The 18,143-nt window shown below is 42.7% G+C and overlaps 1 protein-coding gene across 1 annotated transcript in view; it reads right to left on the bottom strand.

Moving 5' to 3' along the window:
- Positions 1–18,143, bottom strand: part of LOC120057622 (integrin alpha-X-like) — a 50,669-nt gene that overhangs the window by 9,389 nt on the left and 23,137 nt on the right. Inside the window, exons 7-11 of the mRNA XM_039006188.1 lie at positions 5,400–5,560; positions 4,658–4,815; positions 1,509–1,637; positions 756–823; positions 515–647 (exon numbers count right to left, since the gene is read on the bottom strand). Coding sequence (XP_038862116.1) covers positions 515–647; positions 756–823; positions 1,509–1,637; positions 4,658–4,815; positions 5,400–5,560 — 649 coding nt within the window. The remainder of the gene's footprint in view (positions 1–514; positions 648–755; positions 824–1,508; positions 1,638–4,657; positions 4,816–5,399; positions 5,561–18,143) is intronic.

Genomic DNA, 18,143 nt, shown 5'->3' on the forward strand with positions numbered 1-18,143 from the left:
GCTCACAACTAAATCCATCCCATCCTTTCATCCCTCCATCCTTCCCACCCCTGCTCACTAAATCCATCCCATCCTTTCATCCCTCCATCCTTCCCACCCCCGCTCACAACTAAATCCATCCCGTCCTTTCATCCCTCCATCCTTCCCACCCCCGCTCACAACTAAATCCATCCTGTCCTTTCATCCCTCCATCCTTCCCACCCCTGCTCACAACTAAATCCATCCCATCCTTTCATCCCTCCATTCTTCCCAACCATGCTCACAACCAAATCCATTGCATCCCTTCATACAGTATATCTCTCTAGCGTTCATCCTTTCATCCCTCCATCATTCCCACCCCTGCTCACAACTAAATCAATCACATGCCTTCATACAGTATATCTCTATCGTTCATCCTTTCATCCCTCCATCCACCCTGCTCACAACTAAATCTCTCCATCACACCCCTTCATATATCTCTCTAGCCCTTCATCCTACACCTGCCTCCATCCCTCCCGACAGTGGTGGGTCTTACCCGTTTGGCACGAACGAAGGGTATGGAGGACGGGTGGACCAGTGTCAGCTCAGCCTCAGAGGAATCCTCTCCACTGTTAGCCACCTCTACAGACACTTCTACTGGGAAACCTTGGCTACACACCACCTCTGGACTGGAGGAGAGAGGAGGGGAGAGAGCAAGAGAGAGGGAGAGAGAGACCGTTTAACAAACAGTTCAATTAATACAATGACAAATTGGACAAATATTTGACATATTTCACCTGGTGACATTGACTGATAAGTCAGAGACACACACATGGTCCTCGCCACAAACCTTCTCCAGCAAGATCTGAAAGAAACAATCACAAACTGCTGCAAAAACTTGTATTTTATTTCACCTTTATTTAACCAGGTAGGCTAGTTGAGAACAAGTTCTCATTTACAACTGTGGCCTGGCCAAGATAAAGCACAGCAGTTCGACACATACAACAACACATAGTTACACATGGAATAAACAAACATACAGTCAATAATACAGATGAAAAAGTCTATACACAGTGTATGCAAATGAGGTAAGTTAAGGGAGGTAAGGCAATAAATATGCCATGATGGTGAAGTAATTACAATATAACAATTAAACACTGGAGTGATAGATGTGCAAAAGATGAATGTGCAAGTAGATATACTGGGGTGCAAAGGAGCAAGATAAATAAATGCAGTATGGGGATGAGGTAGTTGGATAGGCTATTTCTACAGATGGGCTATTTAGAGATGGGCTATGTACAGGTGCAGTGATCTGTGAGATGCTCTGACAGCTGGTGCTTAAAGTTAGTGAGGGAGATATGAGTCTCCAGCTTCAGTGATTTTTGCAGTTTGTTCCTGTCATTGGCAGCAGAGAACTGGAAGGAAAGGCGGCCAAAGTAGGAATTGGCTTTGGGGGTGACCAGTGAGCTGAGATAAGGCGAGGCTTTACCTAGCACATTCACACAACCAAATTACACACACGCACACAGACACACAAACAGAGCGCTCACCATGTGTGCAAAAGAGGTTGGGTTGTCTGGGCTCAGGACTGACTTCAGTCCTCCTGTCCCTGGTACCTCCAGGCCCTCCACAGCCAATTGAACAGACAGAGGCACCTCACGGTAGTCTGATATACAATCCTGGAGGACAGACCCAGAGAACACACCAAAACACTCCTCAAATAAACACCCCCAAAAACACACTAAGCATTTACCAAGTGCAGACAGACTGGGAAAAGTGAGGTGTAAATGTGTAAATACAAACCCATACAAGTCGTACAACCATTGTGTGGTGTCTCCACAATGGTCGTGTAAATGTGTTTTGTGCAGACAAACTCATAAAATAAATGTCTGTCGTATCACACCCATTATGTCAAATGCATTGTACATTCGCGGTCACATTTTAGTTATTTAGCAGACGCTCTTATACAGAGCGACTTGCAGGAGCAATTAGGGTTAAATGCTTTGCTCAAGGACATAATGACACATTTTTCACCTAGTCGACTCAGGGATTCGAGCCAGCGACTTTTCGGGTTACTGGCCCAACGCTCTTAACCACTGGGCCAGCTGCACTGGGCCAGCTGCTTCCTCTGCCCCCCTGTACAACCTGAGTGTGTATGGAGCCAACTACATACATGCAACATAATGTACACATATGCGCCTAAAGGATGCACACAGGGACAAAACTCACATCAACATGCACTAATTTAAAATAAAATGTTATTTGTCACATGCACCTATATACAACGGGTGTAGTCTTTACCGTGAAATGCATACTTTTACAGTTTGGGGAAGGCCCTTTCCTGTTTCAGCATGACAATGCCCCCGTGCACAAAGCGAGGTCCATACAGAAATGGTTTGTCGAGATCGCTGTGGAAGAACTTGACTGGCCTACACAGCCCTGACCTCAACCACATCGAACACCTTAGGGATGAATTAGAACGCCGACTGTGAGCCAGGTCTAATCGCCCAACATCAGTGCCCAATCTCACTAATGCTCTTGTGGCTGAATGAAAGCAAGTCCCCACAGCGATGATCCTACATCTAGTGGAAAGCCTTCCCAGAAGAGTAGAGGCTGGTATAAGCAGCAAAGGGGTGACCAACTCCATATTAATGCCCATGATTTTGGAATGAGATGTTCAACGAGCAGGTGTCCACATACTGTTGGTCATGTAGTGTATGTGTGTGGGTTTTGTGTGGAGAGTGTGTATGTATAGTCTTGTGAGTGTGCATAGAGTCAGTGCAAGATAGGGTCAGTGCAGATAGACGGAGTAACCATTACATTAACTACACTGAACAAAAATATAAACGCAACATGTAAAGCGTTGGACCCATGTTTCATGAGCTGATAAAAACAAATCCCAGAAATATTCCATATGCAGAAAAATCGTATTTCTTAGTTGTTGTTTTTTTACATCCCTGTTAGTGAGCATTTATACTTTGCCAAGATAATCGATCCACCTGACAGGAGTGGCATATTAAGAAGCTGATTAAACAGCATGATCATTACACAGGTGCACCTTGTGCTGGGGGCAATAAAAGGCCACTTTAAAATGTGCAGTTTTGTCACACAACACAGTGCCACAGATAACTCGAGGTTTGAGGGAGCGTGCAATTGTCATACTGACTGCAGGAAGGTCCACCAGAGCTGATGCCAGAGAATTTAATGTTAATTTATCGACCATAAGCTGCCTCCAACGTTGTTTTAGAGAATTTGGCAGTACGTCCAACTGGCCCCCCAACCACAGACCACGTGTAACCACACCAGCCCAGGACCTCCTGGCTTCTTCACCTGCGGGATAGTTTGTGGGGGTGTGTCTGTAATACCACCCTTTTCTGGTGAAAAACCCATTCTGATTGGCTGGGCCTGGCCCCCCAGTGGACCTTCCTCTGAGTATATCTTCCTCTGTAGTGCTTTGTGGTCAAGGGTTGTGCAAGGGCCCATGTCAAATCGTTTCAGCTTCCTGAGGGGGGAGACGCGCTGTCCTTAAAAAAAATAAAAAAATGTAACCTTTATTTAACTAGGCAAGTCAGTTAAGAACTAAATCTTATTTTCAATGACGGCCTAGGAACATTCCGTTAACTGCCTTGTTCAGGGTCAGAACAACAGATTTTTACCTTGTCAGCTCAGGGATTGGATCTTGCAACCTTTCAGGTACAAGTCCAACACTCTACCCAGTAGGCTACCTGCCGCCGTCTATGAAAAGCATTTTCACATAGTTATTTCCCCTCTTGTCCACGTGTGAGAGGGCAGTGTGAAGTGCAATTGAGATTGCTTCATCGGTGGATCTGATGGGGCAGTAGGCGAATTGGAGTGGGTCCAGGGTGTCTGGGATGATGGTATCAATGTGTGTCATGACCAGCCTTTCAAAGCACTTCATAATTATAGATGTGAGTGCTACAGGCTGATAGTCATTAAGGCAGGTTACCTTGGAGTTCTTGGGAACAGGGACAATGGTGGTCAGCTTGAAACATGTTGGGATTACAGACTTGGACAAGGAGAAATGTAAAATGTCTGTGAAGTCAGTTTCCAGCTGGTCTGCACATGCTTTGAAAATGCGCCCTGGTATTCCGTCTGTTCTGGTAGCCTTGCGATTGTTGACTTATTCAAATGGTTTACTCACATCGGCCACAGAGAGCGAGATCACACTGTCACCCAGAACAACGGGGGCTTTCACGCAAGACTCAGTGTTGTATTCCCCAAAGCGAGCATAAAAGGCATTTAGCTTGTTTGGTAGTTCTGCATCGTTGGGCATTTACAGTTTTAAAAAATTATTTAACCTTTATTTAACATCTCACAGCTGGGTTTTCCTTTCTAATCCATTATCGTCTGCAAGCCCTGCAAAATACAACGAGAGTCAGAGCCAGTGTAATAGGATTCCACCTTCGTCCTATATTGTCCTTTTGCATGTTTAATGTCTCGTTAGAGGTCGTAGCGGGCTTTCTTGTCTGTGTCCATGTCTGTGTCCCGTTTCTTGTAAGTGGTAACTCTAGCCTTTAGCCCAGCTCGGATATTTCCTTGTAATCTATGGTTTTTGGTTTGGATACTTTCGTATAATCACAGTGGGGACAACGTTGTCTATGCACTCATTGATGAAGCCTGTGACTAAGGTGGTCAATTTCTACACACACATAGAAAGTGGTGTGAAGCTACCACTGACCGGGACACTGAGGGAGAAGTTGTGGCAGGCAGTGCCTGTAACTGTTTCATCCCAGCTGGAGGATGTTGATCTGGGGTAGAAGCGCAGACGGGCTGGCCTGGTCCTGGTCTGATCCTCCAGTAGATCCACTGTCACAGACACTGATGCCTGGAGAGAAGCTAGGGCAGAGAAACATACCAGTTACAGCAGTGATATTCAATGTCGTGTTCGCAGTGGGGTCGCCACATTTGAAAGAAAGTGGCTTTAATTGTCTTCTTTTTTTTTTTTTTTTTTTACATATTGGTATTCAATATGGAACAATATACAACCTTATTGGAACGATTATTAGAAGAAAAAAATGAGTAAATGTATTTATTCATTTTGATAAGAAAGATGAAAATCTGTAAAAATGTTAATTTACAGATTTTAAGGTTGCCTCATTAGATTTGGAGTGGGGTGTGATCGTGAAAAAAATGGGATCCCTGCTGAAAACGTTTGAATACTACTGAGTTACAAGATGGGTTATGTTACACAATGAAATTTAAAGTTAAAGAAAACAAGAGATAACATAAAATATCCAAAGCATTATAAAAATTTGAAATAAATGTAACAGGTGTTGTCTAACAGCCTAAGAGCCAGTTTCCCTGACACAGATTAATGGACAAACAAACCGAGCCAATATAACAAATCCCTCTCATTCCAGTAATACAACTCAAAGTAGTGTGTGCTATGCTGTGTGTTGTCATGTGGAGATAATCTGTACCCTGTATGTTTCCCACGTGTGCCCCAGTGACAGTGACACACAGAATGGCTGTGGTTACGGGAGTGTTAAGGGCCATGGGGACGGCACAGTGGAAGGAGTTCTGGGAGATCATGGGAGGGTCCATGGTGATAGACACCAACACACGCATCACTGGCTGGGACCTGGGGTGGACAAGAGGACACAACAGATCAAACAGTCAAAGACTCTACTACTACTACAGAAAAAAATGTCTACTCTTTCCATTGAATTTTTATGTTCCCCTGCTCTAAAACATGTCAAATCAGGGGGTCCAAAACATTGAGAAACATTGGATCACCTTGTGTCTTTTAAACATGCTCCCTCCTCACTGTCTCGACGTTCACCTATCTCCCACTGTTTATACTCTGTCTGTCAATAAAGCATGAAAAAATACGGAAAGAGAGTGACTCTCCCATATGCCATATTATGAAATGGGTTGTTCAGATCCTGGATGGTGATTGGTTGATATGCGAGAGTTGTGGGACAACAACTACCGCAAAATACCATGACGTGTTAATGTCATAATTCCACTATCCATCTAGCCCAGGCAGGATATTCAAAAACTGAATCAACATACTATTTGGATTGCGACAGTTGGGGGATATATAAAGCTACCTGCCTGCCTCTACGACCTGTGCAACAATAGTAGTCACCTGGAAAACTTTCCACCAATATTATCTTTTAACAACCCCTACCTTGTCACAACACAACTGATTGGCTCAAACACATTAAGAAGGAAATAAATTCCACAGGAACACCTGTTAATATAAATGCATTCCAGGTGACTACCTCATTAAGCTGGTTGAGAGAATGCCAAGAATGTACAAAACTGTCATCAAGGCAAAGGGTGGCTACTTTGAAGAATCTCAAATATAAAATATATTTTGATTTGTTTAACACTTTTTTGGTTGGGTCAATATCACTAAAAGTGTTATTTTTTGTCCTCAAGATAAATCATTCAAAATTGTATATAAAAAATATACACTGGATCAAATTTCAAAAGGATCCTTAAGTGTGTATGCCATCATGGTAATAGAAGCGTAATGACATAGACTTTCGCGTCACTTGAGTGGGTTGAGTTACTGACGTGATCTTCCTGTCTGGGTTGGCGCCCCCCCTTGGTTTGTGCTGTGGTGGAGATCTTTGTGGGCTATACTCGGCCTTGTCTCAGGATTGTAAGTTGGTGGTTGAAGATATCCCTCTAGTGGTGCGGGGGCTGTGCTTTGGCAAAGTGGGTGGGGTTATATCCTTCCTGTTTGGCCCTGTCCGGGGGTATCATCGGATGGGGCCACAGTGTCTCCTGACCCCTCCTGTCTCAGCCTCCAGTATTTATGCTGCAGTAGTTTATGTGTCGGGGGTCTAGGGTCAGTTGGTTATATCTGGAGTACTTCTCCTGTCTTATCCAGTGTCCTGTGTGAATTTAAGTATGCTCTCTCTAATTCTCTCCTTCTCTCTTTCTTTCTCTCTCTCGGAGAACCTGAGCCCTAGGACCATACGTCAGGACTACCGGGCATGATGACTCCTTGCTGTCCCCAGTCCACCTGGCCTTGCTGGTGTTCCAGTTTCAACTGTTCTGCCAGCGGTTATGGAACCCCTACCTGTCCCAGACCTGCTGCTTTCAACTCTTAATGATCGGCTATGAAAAGCCAACTGACATTTATTCCTGATTATTATTTGACCATGCTTGTCACTTATGAACATTTTGAACATCTTGGCCATGTTCTGTTATAATCTCCACCCGGCACAGCCAGAAGAGGACTGGCCACCCCTCATAGCCTGGTTCCTCTCTAGGTTTCTTCCTAGGTTTTGGCCTTTCATGGGAGTTTTTCCTAGCCACCGTGCTTCTACACCTGCATTGCTTGCTGTTTGGGGTTTTAGGCTGGGTTTCTGTACAGCACTTCGAGATATTAGCTGATGTACGAAGGGCTATATAAAATAAACTTGATTTGATTTGAAAATGTAAATCTTATTAAAATAGTCCAATGAAAGTAATTAAAGATATTGACCCGGTTACTACATGATTCCATGTGTGTTATTTGATAGTTTTGATGGCTTCACTATTATTCTACAATGTAGAAAATAGTACAAATAAAGAAAAACCCTTGAATGAGTAGGTGTGTCCAAACTTTTGACTGGTACTCTATTTATTCAGTTTTTTTTGTTGCCTGTTTTGCATGTTATTTTGGCAAACAATATAATAAAAATAAATTATTGAGTTAATAAAGCTGCATACAAACATGGTCTTTTCTTTGCTCTCTTGTTTCAGCTTAGCTCAGTGCTTTCTGTGGTGGTGGGACAGCCAGCGGAAAATATAGAGTGTAGGGGTTGGTAATGTTCTCTAGTTGCACCGTGATTGGCTCCGTGTTCTGTCACTCATGGGGACACTATGTCACCGCAAAATCTACGGGGAGAGCTTGAAAATTCAAGCCCCTTGGGTGCTGCCATAGAGTTACATTAGAAGTGCCCATTCTAGAGGGCTCAAGGTCATTGGCCACAGATAAAATGAAGTCAAATCACTTTATATCTATTGTAGCTTTGATTGGTCTGATGATGTCAATATCGTATTTTTAAGATCTTAGCCAGCAAGCTAGACAAGGAATCATGGCGCTGATAGAGATGGCAGCTTTGCTTCTAGTCCTTAGGAAACTATGCAGTATTTTGTTTTTTTATGTATTATTTCTTACATTGTTGGCCCAGAAAACCTTAAGTGTTATTACATACATCCAGGAAGAACTATTGGATATCAGAGAGACGTCAACTTACCAGCACAACAAGCACTACGACCAGGAATACGACTTTCCCAAAGCGGATCCTTTGTCTGCACCTCCCAGGGCATTCGAACTGATTCCAGAGGCTGACCCAAAACAACGCCGCTGGAGGAGAGGGTGCCGGAGCGGTCTTCTAGTGAGGCTTCGGATGAGCACACACCACCCACCGCTTCCGAATATATTACTCGCTAGTGTCCAGTCCCTAGTTAACAAAGTCAACGAAATTAGGGCAAGAGTTGCTTTCCGAAGAGATATGCGGGATTGTAACATACTCTTTCACGGAAACATGGCTAGCTTGGGACATGCTGTCGGAGTCAGTACAGCTAACGGGATTTTCAGTGAATCGCACCGACAGGAATAAACATCTCTCCGGTAAGATTAATGAATCATGGTGTAATTGTAACAACATACAGGAACGCAAGTCCTTTTGTTCATCTGACCTAGAATTCCTCACAATCAAATGCCGACCATATTATCTCCCAAGAGAACTCTCCTCCGTTATTGTCACAGCCGAGTATATCCCCCCGCAAGCGGATACCAAGATGGCCATCAAGGAATTTCACTGGACTTTATGCAAACTGGAAACCATATATCCTGAGGGCATTTATTATAGCTGGGGATTTTAAGAAAGCTAATTTGAGAACAAGACTACCTAATTTCTATCAGCATATCGATTGCAGTACACGAGCGAGTAACACGCTCGACCACTGCTACTCTAACTTTTCTGCGATGCATACAAGGCCCTCCCCCACCCTCGTTTTGGCAAATATGTGTAACGGTCGTCATAGTCGTTCTCCTCCTCAGACGAGGAGGAGCATGGATCGGACCAACACGCAGAGTGGGTAGTGCTCATGATAATTTATTAAATCGAAACTGAACACTAACATGAAACAAAATAACAAAATGAAACAACCGACAACAGTCCCGTGTGGCACGAATACAAACACGGAAACAAACACCCACAAAACACACGTGAAACCCCGGCTGCCTTAGTATGATTCTCAATCAGGGACAACGATTGACAGCTGCCTCTGATTGAGAATCATACCAGGCCGAACACAAAATCCCAACATAGAAAATCACACATAGACAAACCCACCCAACTCACGCCCTGACCAACTAAATAAATACAAGACAAAAGAAAACAGGTCAGGAACGTGACAATCTGACCATGACTCCATCTTGTTGCTCCCCTCCTATAGGCAGAAACTAAAACTGGAAGCGCCCGTGCTTAAGTCTATCCAACGCTGGTCTGACCAAATGGATTCCACGCTTCAAGATTGCTTCGATCACGTGGACTGGGATATGTTCCGGATAGCCTCAGATAACAACATTGACATATACGCTGACTCGTGGGGCAAGTTTATAAGGACATGTATAGGAGATGTTGTACCCACTGTGACTATTAAAACCTTCCCTAACCAGAAACCGTGGATTGATGGCAGCATTCACGCAAAACTGAAAGCACGTACCACCGCATTTAATCATGGCAAAGCAACTGGGAATATGGCCGAATATAAACAGTGTAGTTATTCCCTCCGTAAGGCAATCAAACAAGCAAAGTGTCAGTATAGAGACAAAGTGGTGTCGCAATTCAACGGCTCAAACACGAGACGTACGTGGCAGGGTCTACAGACAATCACGGATTACAAAAAGAAAACCAGCCCCGTCGCGGACATTGACGTCTTACTTCCAGACAAATTTAACAACTTCTTTGCGCGCTTTGACACAATATAGTGACACCGACGCAAACCGCTACCAAAGACTGTGGGCTCTCCTTCTCTGTGGCCGACGTGAGTAAAACATTTAAACGTTTGCGGCCCAGACGGCATCCCTAGCCGCGTCCTCGGAGCATTCGCAGACCAGCTGGCTGGTGTGTTTACGGACATATTCAATCAATCCCTATCCCAGTCTGCTATGCCCACATGCTTCAAGATGGCCACCATTGTCCCTGTTCCCAAGAAAGCCAAGGGAACTGAACTAAATGACTATCGCCCCGTAGCACTCACTTCTGTCATCATGAAGTGCTTTGAGAGACTAGTCAAGGATCATATGACCTCCACCCTACCTGTCACCCTAGACCCACTTAAATTTGCTTACGGCCCCAATAGATCCACAGACGATGCAATCGCCATCACACTGCACACTGCCCTATCCCATCTGGACAAGAGGAATACCTATGTAAGAATGCTGTTCATTGACTACAGCTCAGCATTCAACACCATAGTACCCTCCAAACTTGTCATTAAGCTTGAGCCCCTGGGTCTTGACCCCGCCCTGTGCAACTGGGTCCTGGACTTCCTGACGGGCCCCCAGGTGGTGAGGGTAGGAAACAACATCTCCACCCCGCTGATCCTCAACACTGGGGCCCCACAAAGGTGCGTTCTCAGCCCCCTCCTGTACTCCCTGTTCACCCATGACTGCGTGGCCATGCACGCCTCCAACTCAATCATCAAGTTTGCTGCCCACAACCGTCACTGCCCACAACCGCAGGGCTCTCCAGAGCGTGGTGCGGTCTGCACAACGCATCACAGGGGGCAAACTACCAGCTGGGACAGAGAGATTGAAAAACAGCTTCTATCTCAAGGCCACCTGATTGTTAAACAGCCATCACTAGCACAGAGAGGCGGTTGCCTACCTAAAGACTTGATATCGATTGGCCACTTTAATAAATGGAGCACTATTCACTTTAATAATTACATTTTAAGAATATTTACATATCTCACATGTACACTACCGTTCAAAGGTTTGGGGTCACTTAGACATTTCCTTGTTTTCCATGACAACATACATGAAATGAGTTGCAAAATGAATAGGAAATATAGTCAAAATAAATAGGAAATATAGTCAAGGCGTTGACAATTGAAATAATATTTTTGTCCTTCAAACTTTGCCTTCATCAAATAATCCTCCATTTGCAGCAATTACAGCCTTGTAGAACTTTGACATTCTAGTTGTCAATTTGTTGAGGTAATTTGAAGAGATTTCACCCCGTGCTTCCTGAAGCACCTCCCACAAGTTGGATTGGCTTGATGGGCACTTCTTACGTACCATACGGTCAAGCTGCTCCCACAACAGCTCAATAGGGTTGAGATACGGTGACTGTGCTGGCCACTCCATTATAGACAGAATACCAGCTGACTGCTTCTTCCGTAAATAGTTCTTGCATAGTTTGGAGCTGTACTTTGGGTCATTGTCCTGTTGTAGGAGGAAATTGGCGTTGCAAAATGGAGTGATAGCCTTCCTTCTTCAAGATCCCTTTTACCCTGTACAAATCTCCCACTTTACCATCACCAAAGCACCCCCAGACCATCACATTGCCTCCACCATGCTTGACAGATGGCGTCAAGCACTCCTCCAGCATCTTTTCATTTTTTCTACATCTCACGAATGTTCTTCTTCGTGATCTGAACACCTCAAACTTAGATTAGTCTGTCCATAACACTTTTTCCCAATCTTCCTCTGTCCAGTGTCTGTGTTCTTTTGCCCATCTTAATCTTTATTTTTATTGGCCAGTCTGAGATATGGCTTTTTCTTTGCAACTCTGCCTAGAAGACCAGCATCCCGGAGTCGCCTCTTCACCGTTGACGTTGAGACTGGTGTTTTGCGGGTACTATTTAATGAAGCTGCCAGTTGAGGACTTGTGAGGCGTCTGTTTCTCAAACTAGACAGTCTAATGTACTTGTCCTCTTTCTCAGTTGTGCACCGGGGCCTCCCACTACTCTTTCTATTCTGGTTAGAGCCAGTTTGCGCTGTTCTGTGAAGGGAGTAGGACACAACGTTGTTCGAGATCTTCAGTTTCTTGGCAATTTCTCACAAGGAATAGCCTTCATTTCTCAGAACAACAAGTTTCAGAAGATAGTTCTTTATTTCTGGCCATTTTGAGCCTGTAATCGAACCCACAAATGCTGATGCTCCAGATACTCAACTAGTCTACAGAAGATGAGAAGTAATTTCAACAAGGTTACTCTTCGGCCTGAAAATTCTAGGTTTACTTGAAGGTAATCATCTCTTTTATATGTGTACATCGATTTTTTTTATGAAAAGGCAGGAAAGTATCAATCAATGAAATGAATTTATAAAGGCCTTTTTACATCAAATCAAAACAAATGTTATTGGTAACATACACATGGTTAGTGCGAGTGTAGCGAAATGCTTGTTCTTCTAGTTCCGACTGTACAGTAATATCTAACAAGTAATCTAACAAATTCACAACGACTACCTTACACACATACATGTAAAGGGATGAATAAGAATATGTACATATAAGTATATGGATGAGCCATGGCCTCTAAATATATGGATGAGCCATAAATTTGGCCACTATGTTAATCTGGGAAGAAAGTTATCCACATTACAAAACACTGACCAACAAGTAGCCTATCTAAACACTGAGTTTAAGGTATGCTATGGTTATGGGTGCACCCTCAAAAACTCACTAGGAATACACCAATCATAGCCCATTCAAATGTACAAGGCTAGACACACAAAACAATTAGCCTACAATTTTTAAAAAGAGAATGAGATATACAGAGTTAGCTCAAATGTTCAAATTATTATCTTTATATTCAAGCATCAAGCATATCAAAAGTATCAAAAAACTTCACACACACACTGAACTTGAACATAAACTACAACAATGTAAGTAAGTATAATACAAAAGTTGAAAAAGCACTCCTCTACAAAAAAATGTAGATTACAATGTTCACTCACTGGTGTCCATAAAGCAAACAGCACAAAAATAAACACATCTATACACTGAGTCAATTAAATTGAACATTGGCTACTGTTAGGAATTTTATGAATAATGACTAAACAATATCTACATTTAAATAGAACTATAACTAATTGAACTCTACTCTGTATTATTATATCTGATTAATAATGTTAATTCATAAGGAAGGGATTATGTAGCATGAACAAGGAGTAATTAAAACATAATAAACACCATTCCAACTTAGTTGGAGAGGTATGTGTTGTGGGTTTTTAAGTAAGCAAAAAGGATCGTTAACCTATGGTTGAACCGACTCAACTTAGCTCTGGGATGTTTAGATAAGGCAGCGAGTACCTCCCTAGGTTTTCCATTATCTGGAGCTGTCTTCTGAATAGTGATAGATGAAGGTGAGACTTCAGAAGTTAATCTTGATATAATGTGTCTGGAGTGAGCGAGCTAGGGGGTTGTAATAAACTTTTGAACCTGCTTTGTCTTGGTCGAGAGGAGGAGATTCATTCCACAACCAATGACGTCATATTTTGTATATAAACTGTTGTTTGTGGTTCCATGGGAGCGCGCTCACGAGAATAAATGCTATTGGCTGATTCTGAGACTGGTCTCTGTCTATTTTATGCAAAAATAAGGCTCTTACAAATTCTTAGAAACAAGACAGAGTGATTTCAATTGAATTGAACAAAAGACACATATATATTAAATTCCCTTGACAATTGGTCCTTCGAGCAGATTTCCAAACTCCTCTGTCGTCCGAAGGTAGTACGCTGAAAACCGTGCACGGGCGGGTCTGGACCCGTTATTTAAAGACCTGGCCTCTGAATTGAGGTTTAGAGAACAGGCCGGTATATATATATCTAAGGTCGACAGAGACGGTGACGGAATCTCAAGAGCATTGCTTTTCCCAGCCTTCAGGACCAGGTCAGTTTAGCCTCTATTCTCGAATTTGGGGGGAATGATGTAAGTTATCTTTGATTTGATGTTCTAAAAGTGTTTAGAATTTATCAATAATAGGAACTTCGCTATTCCAAACACATATAGGAATTATTAAATTCCCTTGACAGCTACATAACTGCAAGTATAATACGAAAGTCCACAAAACATGCCTCTGTACAAAAGCTTTAACTCACAGCAAATTTTCTTTCACCCTTGTCAGCCTGTTAAGGAAGAGTCATAGCATAGCTACTTCAGCGTAACCAGGAAGTAATTACCACTAGTAAACCAGTAGGTGGCGCAGTAACTCACTGCTCTCTGACATCTTGTCAATGATGTCATTTTTGTCAAGTCCCATAAGAATCTCCTTCTCTGTTGCCATCAAAAGGAACGCTTCAAGGTTCTCTTGAGTGAGGGAGGTTCTTAGGTGGTTCTTCATAAATTTCAGGGTGGAGAAGGTCCTCTCACAAGCCACCTGAGTGATGGATAGGGTGAGGAGGAACTTGTAGCCAAAACCAATGATGTGATACCCATCCGTGAGCAGATTGTACTAAGACAGAAGCATATCGGGCAGTTTTTACATGTAGAACAACTTCTACTCACCAAGTCCACCCTTTCATCAGGATCCTCAAAGCCTTCCCCTGATTTATCATTGGTGGCAGTGGCCCTGGTGTTGTACTCCTCTCCAATGCTGACTGTTTCAGTCTTTCCCACTGTTGTGCAAGGCTGATCAGTTCAGCCTGCAATGCATCAACAGTGGCATGTTCATCAAATTCCAGTAAGCAGTTGCTGAGCTCCTTCATGGCTGTCTTTGGAAGGCCCTTTTCTCTGATCTCAGGAAAATGCATCGGATTCATGCAGGAGACATCTGCACACAGCACTGCATTTGCTGCATAAATGCGGTGAATACTTCCAACAACAGTGTCCAGTACCACATTGTGGATCTTGATTTTGTAATCCATGTCTGCATTAGCAATGGGCTCGTCTTCTGCCAACTTACCTGCTATTATCTTCTTTTTTTTTGTTCTCTTCTCTGGGAGAGCAGTCTGAGCTTTGGCATCACAGTCCTGCTGCTCCTCCAGAATGCCATTGGCCCACTCAACAAAGTTGTCTGCTGCCCTCTTCACACCGTCAAAGTCTCGTGCACACTTCTCAGGTTATCCTCCGTTCCTGTCACCAAGTGCTGTTACGATATCCATGGCACTTGTTTGCAAGTATTTAGAGAGAAGGGACGTCTGCTCAAAAATCCTGAGAAAAACCTCAGCTGTAAGTATGGTTTCATACTTTAGGAGAGCATCCTTGTACCCTTGGGACTTTGTTCGGATGGCAGGTTTAATTAATGGTCACATTCTTTTCAATTCTTTCCATAGTGATGACCACATCCGTGTAAAGTGCACGGTCAGACTTTGCAAAGCTTCCAAATACCTCGTCTTTGGCCTACCAGCGTGTTTCACCAATTACATCAAGCCGTCTGTGTCTCCTGTCATCACTGGTTTCCTCCCATAGCTTCATGCGCTTGTAGGAATCTCGAACGAACACTGCAATGTCATTCAGTAGTGAGAAAAGGGATTCACTTGCCATTCAGTGGTGTAGGTTAGCACAAGGTTGAAGACATGTGAGTAACACCATATGTGTACTTGGTTAGGAGGCTCTCCTGTGAGCGATGCAGAGAAGCCCCTGTATTGTCCCTGCATATTAGCTGCTCCGTCTGTTGCATTACCAACACACTGTTTGATATCTATGTCCATCTTCTCAAGGGTCTGTTTCACAAGGTCCACAAAGTACTGTCCAGTCGATGACTCACAGTCAATGACCGCAATGAGTCTCTCGTGGACAACATCAGTGACATATCGCAGAACTACTGCACACTGGTCTTTGGATGTTAAATCCTGTGTTGTGTCCATTTGTATTGAGAACATCCCTGCCTTTCTCACTTCAACAGCAATTGTCTGCTGAATCAACATTCTGATGACATCAATGACTTTATTTGCTGTTGTTTTGGACGTCATAGTTACCAAGGACCCTCTTCCTTTACTTCCCATCTTCTTCTTGCTCTTCCCAATGCAAACACAGCGTAGCCTAGTGGTTAGAGCGTTGGACTAGTAACCAAAGAGTTGCAAGATCAAATCCCAGAGCGGACAAGCTGACAAGCAGTTAACCCACTGTTCCTAGGCTGTCATTGAAAATAAGAATTTGTTCTTAAAACTTCTTGTCAATAGGGGGGCGCTGTTTTCACTTTGGAAAAAATCGTGCCCAAATTAAACTGCCTCGTACTCTATTCTAGATCGTACAATATGCATATTATTATTACTATTGGATAGAAAACACTCTCAAGTTTCTAAAACTGTTTGAATTATATCTGTGAGTAAAACAGAACTCATTTTGCAGCAAACTTCCAGACAGGAAGTGAAAAATCTGAAAACGATGCTCTGTTCCAGGGCCTGCCTATTCAATTGCCTAATATTTATCGATATGCATGCACTTCATACGCCTTCCACTAGATGTCAACAGGAAGTGGAAGGTGGAATGGGGTGTCTAGCTTGATCTGAGGTCGAACAAGAGCCTTTGGAGTGGGAGGTCAGGAATTTCCTTTGTCTACCAAGGCGCGAGGCGGAGCTCGACATTGGCTTCTGAAAAGCGTTCGGTATACACGGCTAATATCTCCGGCTCTGTTTTTATTTGATACATATTAGAAAAACATCATAAAGTAGGTTTTTTCAACCGAGTTTCATCAGTTTATTCAACGTTTATAGCGACTTTTGGAGTTTTCCGTTCTTTGCGTCGAGAGAAACTGGGAACGTCATCAACATTGGCTAGCATTGTGGCACGAATTCGACAGGAGAAAAGGACATTCTAAAACCAAACAACGATTTATCCTCGACCTAGGACTCCTTGTACAAGATTCTGATGGAAGCTCAACAAAAGTAAGAACAATTTATGATGTTATTTCGTATTTCTGTGGAAAATGTTATTCCTATTCTCTGCCGTTTTGGCGGGCGCTGTCTTGCAATAACGCAAGCTGTTTGTTATGGGAAAGTAATTTTTTTAAATCTAACACGGCGGTTGCATTAAGAACCAGTGTGTCTTTCATTTGCCATACAACAAGTATTTTTATGTAAAGTTTATGATGAGTTCTTTGGTCAGATTAGGTGAGTGTCCAAACTAGCTCCGGACATTCTGGTGAATCGATGCGACATATTCACAATGTATAACCACGGTTTGCAGCTCTAAATATGCACATTTTCGAACAAAACACAAGTGTATTGTATAACCTGATGTTATAAGACTGTCATCTGATGAAGTTGGTCAAGGTTAGTGATTAATTTTATATCTTTTGCTGGTTTTTGCGAATGCTATCTATGCGGTGAATAAATGCGGTTGTGTGTTTGGCTATTGTGGTAAGCTAATATAATGCTATATTATTTATAATGCTAATTTCGCTGTAAAACACTTAAAAAAAATCGGAAATATTGGCTGGATTCACAAGATGTTTATCTTTCATTTGCTGTACACCATGTATTTTTCATAAATGTTTTATGATGAGTATTTAGGTATTTCACGTTGCTCTCTGTAATTATTCTGGCTGCTTCGGTGATATTTTTGATGGTAGCTGCAATGTAAAACTATGATTTATACCTCAAATATGCACATTTTCGAACAAAACATACATTTATTGTATAACATGTTATAAGACTGTCATCTGATGAAGTTGTTTCTTGGTTAGTGACTAATTATATCTCTATTTGGTCGGTTTTGTGATAGCTACCTATGCGGTAGAAAAATTGTGAAAATATGCGGTTGAGTCTGACTATTGTGGTTAGCTAATAGAAATACATAGTGTTTTCGCTGTAAAACATTTTAAAAATCGGAAATGATGGCTGGATTCACAAGATGTTTATCTTTCATTTGCTGTATTGGACTTGTGATTTCATGATATTTATATGCTATTATTTACTTGTGGCGCTATGCTAGGCTATGCTAGTCAGCTTTTACTGATGAGGATGCTCCCGGATCCGGGATGGGTGTTAAGTAGAGGTTAACTGACTTGCCTAGTTAAATAAAGATTTTAAAAAACATGCTCTTGTAGGCAGACATCATATTTGCTTAGCAACAATATAAGGTCAAGAAACTTGACATGATTAACGGCCATGTTTTTCAAGTTATATGCAGCTTTGTGTCTGTGTCCTCTTTAGCTAAGCTCACATTTACCAATAACTTCAACTTCATCAATCACACGTTCCATGACCTGCCTCCTCTTTCTGACCTGGTCTCGTTGAACTGACATTAGCTTATCACTCA

The sequence above is a fragment of the Salvelinus namaycush genome, chromosome 12 (assembly GCF_016432855.1).
Source record: "Salvelinus namaycush isolate Seneca chromosome 12, SaNama_1.0, whole genome shotgun sequence".
NCBI lineage: Eukaryota > Metazoa > Chordata > Actinopteri > Salmoniformes > Salmonidae > Salvelinus > Salvelinus namaycush.